The following is a 14717-nucleotide window of genomic DNA, read 5'->3' on the forward strand; positions in this document are numbered from 1 at the left end:
TCCTTATATCTCTTGGTTCAGCAAAATTCCAATAGATGGCGAAGATGTCGCAATCAGACATCCACTGGGTTTTGGTCCTAGGACACCTTATGCAGCTTCTGGAGCAGTCAGTATTATTAATGGCCGTATTAGAACCTGGGACACCCATCTTCTACTAACAAGCATCCAGATGATTCCTCGGGAATCGCACAGAAAAACCAGACCACACATTTCTGGACAAACCTTCTTACAATGAAAAATTCATTTTATTTCAGCGGAAATACTTACAATAATATGAATATAATATTTATCTATACTTTGAAAGATTAGATTCTCAACTGAATTGTAATTGAATCCGCTGATTTCTAAAACTACAACTGCATAAAATATACACGATTTAAATAATAATATGACAAAATATCGGGTGAAATTATCTCCTTAATATAAATGACTATAGAATGGAGGGAAAATTATCAATCAGTCAGTTTCACAATAGTGGTGCAAATATAAATACAGTCAAACTTAAAGTTGAGTCATCGTCAGTTCGGATGATCATTGCGTCTATGACTTAGTAAAAAAATTGATAGCTCGTTTCACCTAATCGGCTAGTTCATTTTGTGATAAAATTTGTATTAAATTCATTCCAATAAATGTCCTTTAAGCCCAGCAGAAATGAGAACCAAGGTATCAATTTTTCAAGCCTTTATCGAAATGACGACTTACAATCTAAATTGAATTGGAAATACAGGAAATACATCACAATTAAAAATTTAAGCAGACGGCGACTAAACTGAGTTTGATCGTTTACATAAAGAAACTAGTCGTGTTAAACTACAAACAAAATCTTCAGTGAAATTAAGAAAATTAACAAACAAATAAATAAATAAATATATAAAGGTTAAGAATAAATGTATATATACTGTATAATATATGCGGAATGTACAATCTAAAACTGACTCTGTTCGGTCCAGTTCCACGGTTGTACATTTTAATTTTCAAACGCTGCAGCTAAATACAATTCTTTCCACGAAGTCAAATTAAGAAAAACTGTGCAACCGTGAAAAACTGCATCGGGAAAAAAATCGTTGGTAATTTGTTCTAGAACTGTGACACATTTTGTTATCAAAACGACAGTAAACCTTCGCACTGTGCAGAAAATTTGTCATTTGAAAAATTAATCTGCTGTCTTTGGACTTTGGGTTACGGTAGTTGAGGTTTACTGCGCTTTATCCCCGATAAAACTCTGATACGCTATGAAATAAATATCAATTTAACCATTCACAACAACTACAGAAAGTGAAAATCAATCAAATTGTTATCATGCAGAGCTATGTAAGGACCATGTGTTAGACTCCCCATTAGTCGGTAGGGACTGCTATAAATATTTCACATAGTTAAGAATCAGGGAATTTTTAAGGTTTTCTCTATTTGAATTCAAGAAAAATTCATGAAAACTTGAGTGGATTATCCAGGCGCCCAGTACCGAATAAGGCGGAGTCAGTATTCAATTAAAAGCCAATCATTTTCAGAGAGGGTCCTGACACAATATAGGCTTATGTATGCCCTACTTATTCACAATATAACAAATTATCAGTACAATGTAGTAAGTGCTGTTAAGGAGTAACTGAGATACGGTTACAACACTCGTCCATGTATTTCCTGAGGTTAAGAGCGCACCGATGTCAATTGTTCGGGGTCATCGAGCTGTTTTTTTTTTCTATGAATCGCCGTCAGTTTCGAAACACATGAAATCCTGCACGAAACAAACAAACAAATAATCCTCGACACACGTTCATGCTATCGTCACTACTTTTGAATTGATAGTAGAATTTTTTCGTCGCATTTTGAAATTCTAGTCCGACACCCACCGATTAACGCTTGTTAGTTGTTATCCCTTTCAAATAGCATAAAATCCTAGAAAGTAGAAACAACCACCGGGTGCATAAGGAATCGTATAAACGGGTGAATTTAAACAAAAGAAGATATCATCCGTTATACATGTAAGAAGAAACGTCTGAATAAGTTAACAATTAATGTCAAAGCCTATTTCCATGCAATTGCAAAGACCTTTTCCAAGTGTTTTCAATGATATTTTCACTTATGAATGATAGACGGTTACTTTTTCTTCCACTATATTATGTTACATGCATGATTTTTAACCCGACAGCACCAGTGCTTAGTTGTGTATGTGCTTAATTTACGGTCAGTCTCCTCTCAACCTTTATCAATTATGATTAATAAACCTACCAGCAAGAATGCAGCACCGATCAATACCGCCTTCAATTTTACATCAAGATCAATAGGAACTGAAAATAAAACATCGTAGTGAATATCGAACTACATTTTAATCCACTCGAGCCTTTTATGTTGAGAAACATCATTGTGTTGATGAAATTGAAATACAAATTTTGACCGAAAAGTAAAGTAGCCCGTGACAATAGATTGTTAATGGTTTGAAAAACTAGACAACTTTTTTCTTTAAACAGTCTTTTCCTAACACTTACAAGTGATTCCCAAATTGACGGCATCTGTAAAAGCATCTTTCACGCAACCATTCCACTGTTTAGCAATGTTACAGACTTGTTTAGTCGGATCAGCGGCTGAGAAAATCTACATTACAATAAAAAGAAATATTTAAATACTATCTAAAAAGCAACATTAAAACGCTATCTAGAGTATAGCGGCAATATCTGAGCGGGGTCAAAATAAACTCACACAACTGTGGAACTGGGTTCAAATTCAAATATAACCTCCAAACTTTAAAATCATAAATACTATTTGAAGAACTTACAGGAAAGTCGACATCTCCTCTACAGCAAACAGCCTGACAAATACAACACGGTCCTTCGAGCGTAAATATGTGCGTCTTGTTCGCATCCAACAAAGCCAAACGTACACGCCACCCACTCTTCCTAAAATATGCAACATTCATGATTATAAACGTTGCAGTCTCGGCGCGATACGAGATTAAATATAGCTCAATGGAGAATATTTACAGTTGTCGCACGTAACCGATGACATTGCCGACCGGGGCCTCGATGTGTAACTCCTGAGCGCAGCAGTCCGTATCGGCGCACCAGCAACATCCGGCGCAGCATTTAAACGGACGATGAATTCGAATCACCTCCTAAGGAATATAAAAACAAGGATTATTCAGGAAATAAATGATGGGTTGTAATAGTACAAGTGATCAATAGAAGGGCAGCGAGCGTTTCGGGCGTTTGACTCAGGGAGGCCAGGTCATGGGTTCAAACCCCGTACATTACTGTAGTGTCCATGGACAAGTCACTCATCCTCATTCCCCTTACTTCAATGAGGAATAAATAGGTACTGGTCTGATGGATGAACCGAGTGCCCTAGTAGCTGCTCGGGTGTTACTTCTCCCCAGGGAGAAATGACTGATAAATGGTTTAGTTATAGGCTGGGGGTAATAATTGCTATATTACTGACTTCTTTGTGCCACTCGTCATTGGTAAGAACAACAAGTCACCAAAAATTCAAATCAAATTCAAGGACTGACTGAATAATCAAATTTTTAGTATCGAGATTATGGAGATCACAACTTCATTTGGGTCACTCAGGTAAATCATGGACGTATAAACTAGGTTATATATCCATGGGTAAAACAAATATCAGTTTGAAGACGTCTATTTGTGTTCACCACAGTAAGATATAATACAATGATTCGCTACTATATCATGAGAGCTTTACATTCATTCACATTCCATATATTAAACCACGTGGAAAATTAGAAATCATTTGTCTATTACTAACCGCTCCCGCATTGTCAACTACGTGCATTTCAAAACCACGACCGCTACCACAGAACATTCGCATACAAGCATCGGACACTGTGGAAATCAGAGAAAATGAAAAACTCGAGTGTTAATGAAAATAAACTCGTATTTCGGTAGGATTGCTATAGCTGGTATACGTACTTTCAAAAGCGTAGTAACTTTGTTGATCCATAGAATTCATCAGTTTGTATTTGTTTTTACATTCCCAGCCGGTGAACACTGACAAAACAAACAAACAATCAAAATATCTAATTAATATCCTGTTAATATGCTAATTATTTTTTATTGAGACTAGGACCGGATTTACAAAAAAGTTAAACTCAACTTTTTGGTTTAATTACTGTCACAGTTGCTTCATGTTTTCAACGAGAACAACAATTCAAACTCAACCCTTATTAAGCTCAAACTTTTTTTAAACTGACCCAAGCACTCGCGTACATTTCAGCGTAGTCAACATGAAACAGTTTGGACATCAGGATCTGGTTCCACAGGGGTGCAACTCAGATTGAACTCATCGAGAATGAATTAATCTTAACTCAGCGAGTTAACTCTAACTCACAACGGATATCACTGAAAATGGGATAAATTCAATATCTCAAAGATGAATATTCTGCCTACCTTCGAGAAGTTCGACCATTTGTTTGATAATAATTTGGTCGAGTTGTGCCAAATATTCCAAACCGGGAGGAACGCCGCCGGTCATCTGCGGCTGGGTCGGTTGAGCCACGACTGCTACTCCGTCTGAAAACATCACCAAAAACAAAATCAGTAAAATTTTGCGTAGAGCAGACGAATTGTCGATCTTTCACATTTTTCCATATATTTTAATCGGCTTATATTCTACATTTCTTCACAAAAATATAGAATACCAGGAATGTCAAACTTACCTGCACCACCCTTAGACATTGTTATTATATTATTCTGACGCTTTTAGAATCCGAACCTGAAAAACATGAACCACCGAATTTAAAAATCGATATCATTGAATCATCATACGTAAACGGTAAAGGTCAGGCGGAGTTCATGTTTCAACAAAACAAAACCGGCAGTCATCGTCATAGAAACAACACTAATATTCTGCCTATTACTATATCAGATTGATTAACGCACATCAATAAATAATTCCTAATTAGAATTAATAATTAACTATTATATCTCACTAGGAGATTATCATATCCCTTGCGTATAGGCCTACTATATCTGTTCAACTCAAGTCAGATCTATTCGTCAAATGCTTCAAAGATATCCAGCACACATGTCGTCGCTTGGCAGTGCAGCCACTCGTAACAATATGAAAGCTACTGTCTTCCTAAATCAATAAACTTACTCTATATTTTATAATCTGCCTAGATTTGTATTTTTATTGGTTGAATGTGACTTTCATAAACCGGATCAGAAATTACCAAACGGCAGACCAAACTTTTTTTAGGAAATAGATAAAAAAAGGACCGAATCTATCTTGATAGGCAAAAAGGAGTCATTTTTCGTACAGTAACCAGATTTTAAACGGAGGGAGGGGTCCCTAAACTGTATACCGGCTAAAAGACAAGTAACCTATTAGATAATTAGCTGAAACATTGCAGAAATAGAGAACATTTCGTATTTTGTCTGGAATAACTGTGGCAAATAACTGTGTGTCTCAGCTAAAAGAAAACAAAGATTGCGGTTTTTAGAGCTAATTTCCATTCTGAAATAATAATTCACGAAATTGCCATGAATCGTATAAAATGATAAGACTTTATATTTGACAAACGTTTTGAATATCAAATATCGTTCATATACAAATAAGGTATATATAATATTGGTATTGGTTGTTAACCAAGGACACACCTAGTTACAAACACAATTCCAGAGGTTCTACTGTGAAACTATAGCGGGCAACACCTTGATTAAATTTGGTTATCTAAAACCGAGTCAACATAAACGTGCATTGACCAGTGGAGATCTAGCCTGTATTTTGCTAGTCACCTAGCTATGAAGACCACAAGAATTTCCAGAACTCAATAATCCACTAATCAGCCTGAAAGTCTTAGGAATATTAGTTTAATTTCAAAATTTTCAGGGGCAAGACCCTCTATATGATATATCATTATTGCAATTGAAGGTTGAAATTCATCAGCAGTTAGCAGCACAAGACTAGGCCCATTGCTTGCAAAATCATGTCTACTTTGGTCCATGACACAATATGTCACGATTGACGAGTGATGATAGATTCTATTGAATATGACAACGCTCAGAGTACAGTAGAGTAGCCACCAAGCTGTTACACCAGACCTAGTGAATAGAAAGTCTCTATTTGTCCAGAGTTCTATTCCTGAACTCTTAATAGATAATCGATCAAATATTCACAAATGTATGTACATGTTAATCGTCAGGTAGGCCGCCTATATGAAGTTGTGTTGATAGATAGACCTAATAAACTTCAGTCACAATTGATTAAAAAAATAGCAGTAGGGCTACGTAATGTACAGAAAACAAGTTGTGAATTCATCAATGCAATGATTTATCGGTTTTTCAATATAAGCGAATAGGCTATACAAAACTCTATCAGGTTAGACCCAAAATATAACCCTCAACAATTGTGCAGTCGACACATAAAATGATCTCAATGCTTTAACTGTTGACAACAGAACCATAAAAATGTTCTTCAAGTGGCCGATCTTAAAAATAAACTGCATGACTCACGAGGAGAAACTTAACCAGGCTAAAAAATTGAAGTAGATTATTTTTGGAATGGTACCCAATGGGGGGATAGGACAAATGACAAATTTATACGCAATGCTCCCTAATAATATTGAAACGAATGAATCATACAGACAGGTGTATATAAAACTATCGCAGCAGACACACTACATCTCTCTCATTTAACGTTCCGATTTCATCCGCACACATCACCATTCATTCTATTCTGGACGCAGCCTCTATTCACTACCATCCAGCTTCATATAGGCTAGTCTGAATACCAGTCGTTGTTACGGTTCCCAGGAACAACGGCTAGGTACTAGACTACATATAGGCCTATGTTTCAATTTCCATGTTTACATAGTCCTTTCTGTATAGGCTACCTAGTATATCACTATCAGGGGTGCGGATGGCCCTCTTACTTTTCAAATCCAATATCCATATTTTTTGGTTCCAAACTTTATATTTCCGTAAATTTCATAAATATTTTTATACCTAAAAATAGTCCAGACGTCGTTATTTGTGGAACGACGGCTAGCCACAAGCTTTGACGGTGTTATAGTTCGTTCCCGTCCGCTCGTTCTAAATTTTGACCCCATTTGAAAAAAACAATCATCAAAAACAGTCAATCTTAATCATCCAGTATCGTAACCAGTGGTAACACAAGAATCACCACCACCGTTTGGAAAAAAACTACAACACCAACTTACCGAAAACAAGAGTGTTATTAGTTACCGGGTCAATTAATCAGCGATGCGACCCAATTAATCAACTAGGCCTACTTGTTATAACCTGATAACAACTAGCACTGAAATATAGCCAGCAAGTACGAACTGCTCCGGTGAGTTCACAGTGAGCAGAACCGTAGAACTGCTCCGGTTAGTTCAAAGTCGGCTGATGGGCGATGTCATTTCAATGTACACTTTATTGATCATGGTCTGCGAGTAGCAGCCCCGGCGGTGTGTGCAGATCTTCGAATTTAATCAACGAATAATAAAATCCCTTTAGAAGTTACACTTTTTATGAAAGTGAGACTAAGGGGAACTTGGACTTATATTTCGTCTGGTATACCACACCACAGAAGGTTAAACGAACCACAACGAAATACAAAATGAGTTCTTGAGCTGCAACGTTTCAGCTATGAATGCTCATTTAGCCATCATCAGGCGTAGTACACTAAACAAATGAAACATTGCTCAAATTATATACTCTTCTATTCAAGAACTTCTCATCTTTGACCGAATTATTGTGGGAGATTTCTTTCGTTATCCATCTTACACAGATTGTGTCTTCTCGACTCATCAAAAAACAAATTCCTCGAAAACAAAAGACAATTTTTTAGAAAAGGATGAATCTTATATTTTTATTGGCTGAATACATTTTGAGCAGAGAGGTTTTTCATGTTAGCTACCCGTGTAAACACATGTAAAAACCTCACGTTACATTGATCTAGATCCTACATTCTATCCATAACTACAATAATACTTCTACCAACATTCTACAGGGGGACATCCTCACTTACCAGGGTTTCAATGCCTCCCACTGCTCATGCCGACAAGTTTATCTACATCATAAAATGCATAATATATATATCTTAAATTCCAGCAGAGTTGTTTAATCGTTTATTAAATACCGAGTGCGAACCAGCACAATTCAATCAATATAAAATACAGCGTCCAGCGCTACAAGACAAACTTCACATTCATAAGCCGCAGGGTTTCTAAAGCTGATCCTCGATAGTATCTGCTTCATATCAGTCGATCCCAGCATCGCGAATGTTTATATAATTTAAACGATGAATTCGGTGGCGCCGTCTGCAGTGGAGGTTCGAACGACGGGAGACCTTCGAGAACGAAACTAGCCGTCTCCGATTGGAGATCGCAATCGAAAAATTCCATCAAATCTGGTTCTTTAGATTTCTGATCCTACAATGATAATTATTCTTATATTTCAATAAAAGATGAATCAATTCAGAGCACAGTAGTAGACTACACGCTTGATGGGTCAGCATGACGCAGATTCAAATAAAATTGTTTCATTTTGTCATCCGGGGCTAATGATATTTAGCAGTAATCGGTTCTTGGCAACTGGTAAGTGGATAGGGGTATCTCCTGAACAAAATAGATATTCCAAATAATCAAAAGCATCAAAAATCCAATTCAAAAACAGTTCCAAAAAAATACTTCCAAACAACTGTAAAGAACATAAATTCAAATATTTCTAACCTTGGTTTTTGCAGAGATGAGTTTTGCGGCGGCTTCTGATTGTTTCGTTTTGTCGCGTTCTTTACGACGGATCAACTCCTCGGCCGGTAATTCCAGACTATTCAAACATGTGAATGATTCAGGTTTATTCACTTTCATCGCTCCCTGTTAGAAACAGAAAATCATTTCAATTCATGTCAAAACATCTAAAAATACGAGGTTTACGATTGGTCTCTACTGCTTTTGGTACCTATGCCGGAAAAGCAATCTGTAAACCTTGAACCAGTTGCACATTTTAGATTTAAGACCGGAACCCAGTTCCACAGATGTGTCACAGGGACGTGCAAGCCACTTTTATTTGACTTGCTTTTTGAAAACAATCAAATAATGCACTCACTTTTTCCTCAATTTCAGTTTTAATTGACAATTTCTTCATTTTTTCTTCAACACGTTTTCGCACGTCGAGATCCTGTGTTTTTAATTGTTGTATTTCTCGCGTCACTTTCAACGTCGTTTGAAATTCCGGTTTTTTCAGTATGTTCTCGTCGACGGGGTAGAGCGATGGCTTGTCACGGTGAAGAACGTCTTCATTCGTCGTCGTCTTTCTCGATGCGCGATATTTCCCTTTTTCGCGATGACAAAAATCATCCGATGATTTTAGCGATGTCGTCGCTGTATTCGCGATCGGTTTCAGTGGCCGTTGTTGTTTCCGCGAAACGACGCCATTTTCTACTGGTTTCGATTGTTGTTGGTCATCGATGGTGATGTCTAGGTCGCTATCGATCAGAAATTGCGGCTCTGTTGTAACGGCCGGTGAATTTTCTTTATCGTCATCAATGACAGTGACGTCTAACTGTGATGTATCTGTCAGAGCTAACGTATCGTCCAGCGTTCCGAGGGTTAAATCATCGTCAGCGGCGATGTCAACAATAGAAATCTCGGTCATTGACGCGCCGCCGCTGCTGCTGCTTTCAGACACCGATGGAACATTAAAACGAACCTACAACAGATAAACATGTTTTTACAATACAACGCACACATATGACACGATGGCGTATTTACAAATTCCCTGAGTTTTTTATGTTATACACACAATTGTAATTCATCCATTTAGTTTGAAATTACCTTTTGTGGTGAAAAACAGAATTACATGTTTTATGCATAATTTGTCAAATTTCCCGAGTTTTGATTTCCTGAGAATGTCCAATTTAAGGTTTAATTCTTACAAACCTGTTTAGGTGTATGGCCACTGCCACTGTCATTTCCCTTGTCCGGACTTTCTTCGATTATAGTTTTATCAGGCGTCAGACACAGATCAGGGTCCGGATGGTGCATCATCACACCAGACAACGTGCCACCAGCCGAGACTGTACTGCTGATTATTGTCGGTACAGGTCGCTGAAAACTCGGAGCTGCTTCATCTCCGCCGAATCTCATTCCAACAATAACGTTACTGGCCATTTCCCTGTTTGGTAATAAAAATAATTGAATTTGAATTCAAATTGAGTAGAATTAGAAAGAATCTCGGACAAGCTGCCCCCTTTCAAAGCGATATCGAACAGTCTTATCGATCTAAATAGCACCCTGAAATACCTGAATTTATCTTTCTTTTTAGTCTATTACTCGTCAACTTCTGTCAATACAATTAAAAGGAGCATTTCAGCTAATGTATTGAGAGGATTCTGATTCGAAGATAAGCGCCTCCAAAAAGTGGAGGATGTCGAATGAAATTGTGTTTGGACGCTTGCCGCAGTAGGAACCACCAGCCTCCTTCGATAAACTCGCTTTCGAACCCAAAGGTGTAATCAGGTCAATTAATCAATCTATTTTCTTTGCCATTTTCTTTGATATTCTTTTTCGTTGACATATTGCTAACGTTATAATGCATTATTTTGAAATTTACCAGTGTCAATAAAGAAAATTGAATAGAATTGTCACTTGCCAGAGTGAGTTGTTTAAAATTAAAATATTTTTATGAAAAAATTCAATATCACTACGATTTAGATTTAATTCGCAGATGGTTGAAAATCCAACCATATCAATTCTTTGTCAATACTGCTCTATTCTGTTATTTGAAATACTTTTCTAAAGATATTTGCATATTTCATTTACATAACGCTTTATTATATAATAACCGAGGGACGATTCAGCCACGAGTTTCCACTTCGTTATAAAACACTTCAAGATGGCCGCTTTCGGTGCTCTCGCGAAATTTTCGCCAGCGAAAAAAGCTCTCATTCAGCTAAACCAGGTACAATTTATTCATATTTGACAAGCCATGAAACGGGCAGTTATTTGATGATTAAGGAATTCCAATTTTGCGGTTTTTTTCATGTGGGTAGGGAATTTATGTGCGCTTGAATCTATAGAAAATGTTTGACCTTCTGAAAAAACACAATCCATCCAAGGACAAGGTCGTAGAAAAATAAATATTGCGACGTCACCTTTAATTCTTTGGCAATTACTAGATTTGCTTCATAGTTAAAAGTGAAACGTTAATTTGTCTTACGAATTCTCAAAATATCACTTTTCCTCCATCCTCTGCACTGCAGCTGACCTTTTCCCTAATTTGGTTGGTGACTTGTTGAGACGTTTGCACCCATTCCCAGCCCCCCCCCCATGCGCCAGGGCACCTTGCTATGCTTAGAAAATAGTTAATTTCAACAATTTTTGAAATTTTCAGGTACGATGTGCTGCTACTGCTGCTGCAGCTGTGGCTCCAAGGATGAAGAAGTTTCAAATTTACAGATATGTAAGTTGTTGACAAGCTGTCCTGCTGACGGATACTTCTTACATCGCGTAGTTACGCAAGCACCAACCTCAGCTGTTCTAACTTTAGATTGAATCTTGTTAAAGTGAAATCACTTGATATTTTATTGTTGTTTTCAGAATCCAGAAAAACCCGGAGATAAACCTCACGTACAAACATTTGAAATTGATTTGAATTCGTAAGTATTATCAAAAGCGAGGTGGCACCACTGACCTGAAAATTAAAGGCATAGAAAGAATTGAGTACAAAAAACCATGGGAAATTTTAGGGAATTTGATAAATTTTGCCAAAAACCTGGAAAACGCAGGGAATTCACTATATGTGATTAAATGAAATCTCGAAATTTCTCTGATTCACTGTTCACTTGGAAAAATCATGGAATTCTTAGCGGGTGGGATTTGGGTCTAAAGTTTCGAGTTGAGTTAATCAAGCTGCTGATATCAAGTAACAGTGAGTAAATGTTTGATATTTGCTCTCTCTCTCTCTCAGGTGCGGTCCGATGGTTTTGGACGCGTTGATAAAGATAAAAACCGATTTGGATCCGACTCTGACGTTTAGACGATCTTGTCGCGAAGGAATTTGCGGATCTTGTTCGATGAATATCGCCGGTTCGAACACACTCGCATGTTTGGCGTAAGTTTCTATTTACCAGGGGCTGCAGTTGCTCAAAAAGAGGTTGAAAATAATGAAATACCATTGTGTAACAATGAACTGTGAATTGTCACAACTATGTTAATTATCTATTGGTTAACTAATCTGTAGGGACCCTGCTAGAGTAATTGGGATTCGGTATCAAAGTCCAAAAAGTCTGAAAACTTCATTAAAAGTCTTTAAATTCTGGAATGACTGATTTGTAGGGACCCTGTTAACTCTTACAAACTGTTGAGCACCTGGTCCCCGATCTTTTGAGTGAGAATTGACGGATGTCTCATTTTGCTATTTTGCTTTTTCAGTGAAATTGATCAGAATTTAAGCAAAACGACAAAGATATACCCCCTTCCTCACATGTATGTGATTAAAGATTTAGTTCCGGTGAGTTAGAAATCAACGGACTGAAAATTGTAGTGATTTCTGAGGATCTTAAGTTAAGACCTGAGTTAGATCTGACTCGGTGGTCATTCATGAAATGCTTTAAGCTTGAAAGGGTCGGTAATAAGTATTTTGAGGTTGATTTCAAAATTCCGTTGGTAATAAGTATTTCGAGGTTGATTTCAAAATCCTGTTAGATGTGGAGGGACAAATAATGAACGTGACATCATTTTGAAAGATATTCCTTATTTCAAGATCAGAATGAACTATCATTTTAATGGCGAATCTCGATGAAACATCAGTTCAGTTTGGCGTTCGTGTTTTGTGTACGTGTTTTCTCGTTGACAGGATATGACAAATTTCTACGCTCAGTACCGATCAATTGAGCCGTACTTGAAGAAGAAAGACGTCAGCGAGGAGGACATCGGTAAAGAGCCGTATTCACAAACTCCGGAGCAGCGAGCGAAGTTAGACGGTTTATACGAGTGTATCCTGTGCGCTTGTTGCAGTACGTCGTGTCCAAGTTACTGGTGGAGCGGAGATAGGTATCTCGGACCAGCCGTTCTCATGCAGGCTTACAGGTCAGTGTGTTTTCCCCCCTGGTAAATTACATAAATACCATGATTTGAGCTGTAAAAGAAGTTGTGTATCCGATGAAATTTGGCTGTCTTCAATTTATCACTCTTTAATGTATATATCACTTAGAGCCATTCAATTTTACTGATTATGGCTACACAGTCAGCCCCCGATATACCGTCCACATCGGTGCAGAACAATATTGGTGGTATAGAGAGTATAGTGGTATATCCGGGGGCGTTTTACTATGTATTTGTATAGAGTTGAGAAAACCTGGTGGTATGGGGGGGTGGCGGTAAATGCGAGGGCGGTTTATCAGGGGTTGGCTGTATTTACAATGAGAGGCTGAGAATAACTAACTTACATCCTTATTGATATGAAATCGTGAATGCGAGAAATGTTGAATATGAATTATTTTGTGTTAATAGATGGATGGTTGATAGTAGAGATGATTACACGTTGGAGAGGATGAGAGAAATGGAAGATAAATTCTCGCTCTATCGGTGCCATACAATCATGAACTGTACAAAAACATGTCCTAAAGTAAGTAGTTTAAGAACAAAACCAGGAGGGATGGTTCCACTCGGCGTTAACATCATTTGTTCTATTGAGATAAAAATCTTCTCAATCAAATTATTTCTATTCGCTCCTATTTTCTTCCAGGGATTGAATCCCGGTTTAGCGATCGGTGAAATCAAAAAGATGCTGGCCACGACCTCTCATTAAAACGGAACGGAGAGAACTTTCGAGGCGATATTTCGGAAATTGCGCGCGCATCATCGGTTTCGGCGCGACCGAGGCATTGCATTGCCGTAAATGTTGTTTCAAGTATATCACTAGGAAACGTTCGATATAGAAGGAATAAACTTTTAAAAATTTCTTGCAAGGTTTTACCATAACAAGTAGTTAACTGTACAGATGAACTTCAGTCAAGTCTACATAGCTGCCAACAAGTGATCAGTTATAACTTATTATTAGTGAGCAGAAGGGGATCAATCCAGAAGCAACCAATGTCTTAGGAGCAAATTTTTTAACGAGTCCTAAATGGGTAGTTTGATATTTATAAAAGCAATAATTATGTGTACACCCTCACTATCATTGCACCATTTTTCTTTGTTGATGAAAAAAAATCACACTCAAAAAAGAAGAATTGTGCATCTTTCAGGGTTATTGAATTGGAAATACAAATAGGGACCCAAAAATATTTGAAATACCCAAAAAATAGAGATAACTTCCGAAATATGTCTACTTATCAGTTGATGACTTGACTGCGAGTTCTACTGTAACGTCAATAATTTCCTATTTCAAAATGATTTTCAAATAGACTGTATATTTGTGCTATCCATGTGAAATAGAACACTGCTTTATCCCGATACTGTAATCTTAACCACTGAGTTTTATTTATTTATTTACACTGATAGATAGTAACCACATATTGTAAATACACAGAAATAGACAATTTTGCTTCCGTTTACATTTTGTATTGAAATGTAGTGCGTTAAACTTGTATGTGAAATTTTTTTTGTCAGAATTGATAAATGACCTGGCTGAGATATTTATGGATATTGCTTGTACATTAGTTTTCCTGTGTAATCAATAAACAAGTAATCGTTATATGTTAAAATATTTCTTTAGTTGTTGGTTTGATTGTATTCCCACAAGTTGTGGATTAGGTCATGT

General features: G+C 37.2%; 3 protein-coding genes across 6 annotated transcripts; 1 reads left to right on the forward strand and 2 right to left on the reverse strand.

Annotated features, from left to right (window-relative positions):
• Positions 1 to 268: 268 nt before the first annotated feature.
• LOC141907994 (phospholipid scramblase 1-like) lies at positions 269 to 7292 on the reverse strand. Of its 4 annotated transcripts, none has more exons than XM_074797749.1 (10): positions 7169 to 7292; positions 4664 to 4719; positions 4395 to 4517; positions 3918 to 3995; positions 3754 to 3830; positions 2976 to 3106; positions 2771 to 2891; positions 2484 to 2589; positions 2227 to 2285; positions 269 to 1732 (listed from the first exon to the last, which is right to left on the reverse strand). In XM_074797749.1, the coding sequence occupies exons 2-10, from the start codon at positions 4680 to 4682 to the stop codon at positions 1697 to 1699; spliced, it is 750 nt and encodes a 249-aa protein (XP_074653850.1). In that variant the 5' UTR covers positions 4683 to 4719; positions 7169 to 7292; the 3' UTR covers positions 269 to 1696. The 4 variants fall into 4 exon arrangements, with proteins under 4 accessions (XP_074653850.1, XP_074653851.1, XP_074653853.1 ...); XM_074797750.1 differs by having other exon boundaries at positions 7194 to 7271; XM_074797752.1 differs by lacking the exon at positions 7169 to 7292 and adding an exon at positions 4972 to 4990.
• A 519-nt stretch (positions 7293 to 7811) lies between these two features.
• LOC141907992 (uncharacterized) lies at positions 7812 to 10364 on the reverse strand. The gene is made up of 5 exons (XM_074797747.1): positions 10256 to 10364; positions 9893 to 10127; positions 9060 to 9662; positions 8684 to 8827; positions 7812 to 8383 (listed from the first exon to the last, which is right to left on the reverse strand). Exons 2-5 carry the CDS (start codon positions 10121 to 10123, stop codon positions 8207 to 8209), a joined length of 1155 nt encoding a protein of 384 aa, XP_074653848.1. The 5' UTR covers positions 10124 to 10127; positions 10256 to 10364; the 3' UTR covers positions 7812 to 8206.
• A 436-nt stretch (positions 10365 to 10800) lies between these two features.
• On the forward strand, positions 10801 to 14636 carry LOC141907993 (succinate dehydrogenase [ubiquinone] iron-sulfur subunit, mitochondrial-like). The gene is made up of 8 exons (XM_074797748.1): positions 10801 to 10913; positions 11346 to 11414; positions 11552 to 11610; positions 11922 to 12065; positions 12386 to 12464; positions 12810 to 13042; positions 13466 to 13580; positions 13701 to 14636. The coding sequence occupies exons 1-8, from the start codon at positions 10848 to 10850 to the stop codon at positions 13761 to 13763; spliced, it is 828 nt and encodes a 275-aa protein (XP_074653849.1). The 5' UTR covers positions 10801 to 10847; the 3' UTR covers positions 13764 to 14636.
• The last annotated feature ends 81 nt before the right edge of the window (positions 14637 to 14717 follow it).

This window comes from Tubulanus polymorphus, chromosome 7 (assembly GCF_964204645.1).
Source record: "Tubulanus polymorphus chromosome 7, tnTubPoly1.2, whole genome shotgun sequence".
NCBI classification, from domain to species: Eukaryota; Metazoa; Nemertea; class Palaeonemertea; order Tubulaniformes; family Tubulanidae; genus Tubulanus; species Tubulanus polymorphus.

Bases quoted from the DNA above. Each gene is read 5' to 3' on its own strand.
- LOC141907994 (XM_074797749.1), bottom strand. The intron at 3,831-3,917 runs GTACGTATACCA...TGATTTCCACAG, and splicing joins AAGTTACTACGCTTTTGAAA to TGTCCGATGCTTGTATGCGA. The intron at 2,892-2,975 runs GTAAATATTCTC...TGCATATTTTAG, and splicing joins ATCGGTTACGTGCGACAACT to GAAGAGTGGGTGGCGTGTAC.
- LOC141907992 (XM_074797747.1), bottom strand. From the start codon at position 10,123: ATGGCCAGTAACGTTATTGTTGGAATGAGATTCGGCGGAGATGAAGCA. The intron at 9,663-9,892 runs GTTTGTAAGAAT...TATCTGTTGTAG, and splicing joins GTGGCCATACACCTAAACAG to GTTCGTTTTAATGTTCCATC. The intron at 8,828-9,059 runs GTGAGTGCATTA...TGTTTCTAACAG, and splicing joins AAACTGAAATTGAGGAAAAA to GGAGCGATGAAAGTGAATAA.
- LOC141907993 (XM_074797748.1), top strand. From the start codon at position 10,848: ATGGCCGCTTTCGGTGCTCTCGCGAAATTTTCGCCAGCGAAAAAAGCT. The intron at 10,914-11,345 runs GTACAATTTATT...TGAAATTTTCAG, and splicing joins CTCTCATTCAGCTAAACCAG to GTACGATGTGCTGCTACTGC. The intron at 12,066-12,385 runs GTAAGTTTCTAT...TTGCTTTTTCAG, and splicing joins AACACACTCGCATGTTTGGC to TGAAATTGATCAGAATTTAA.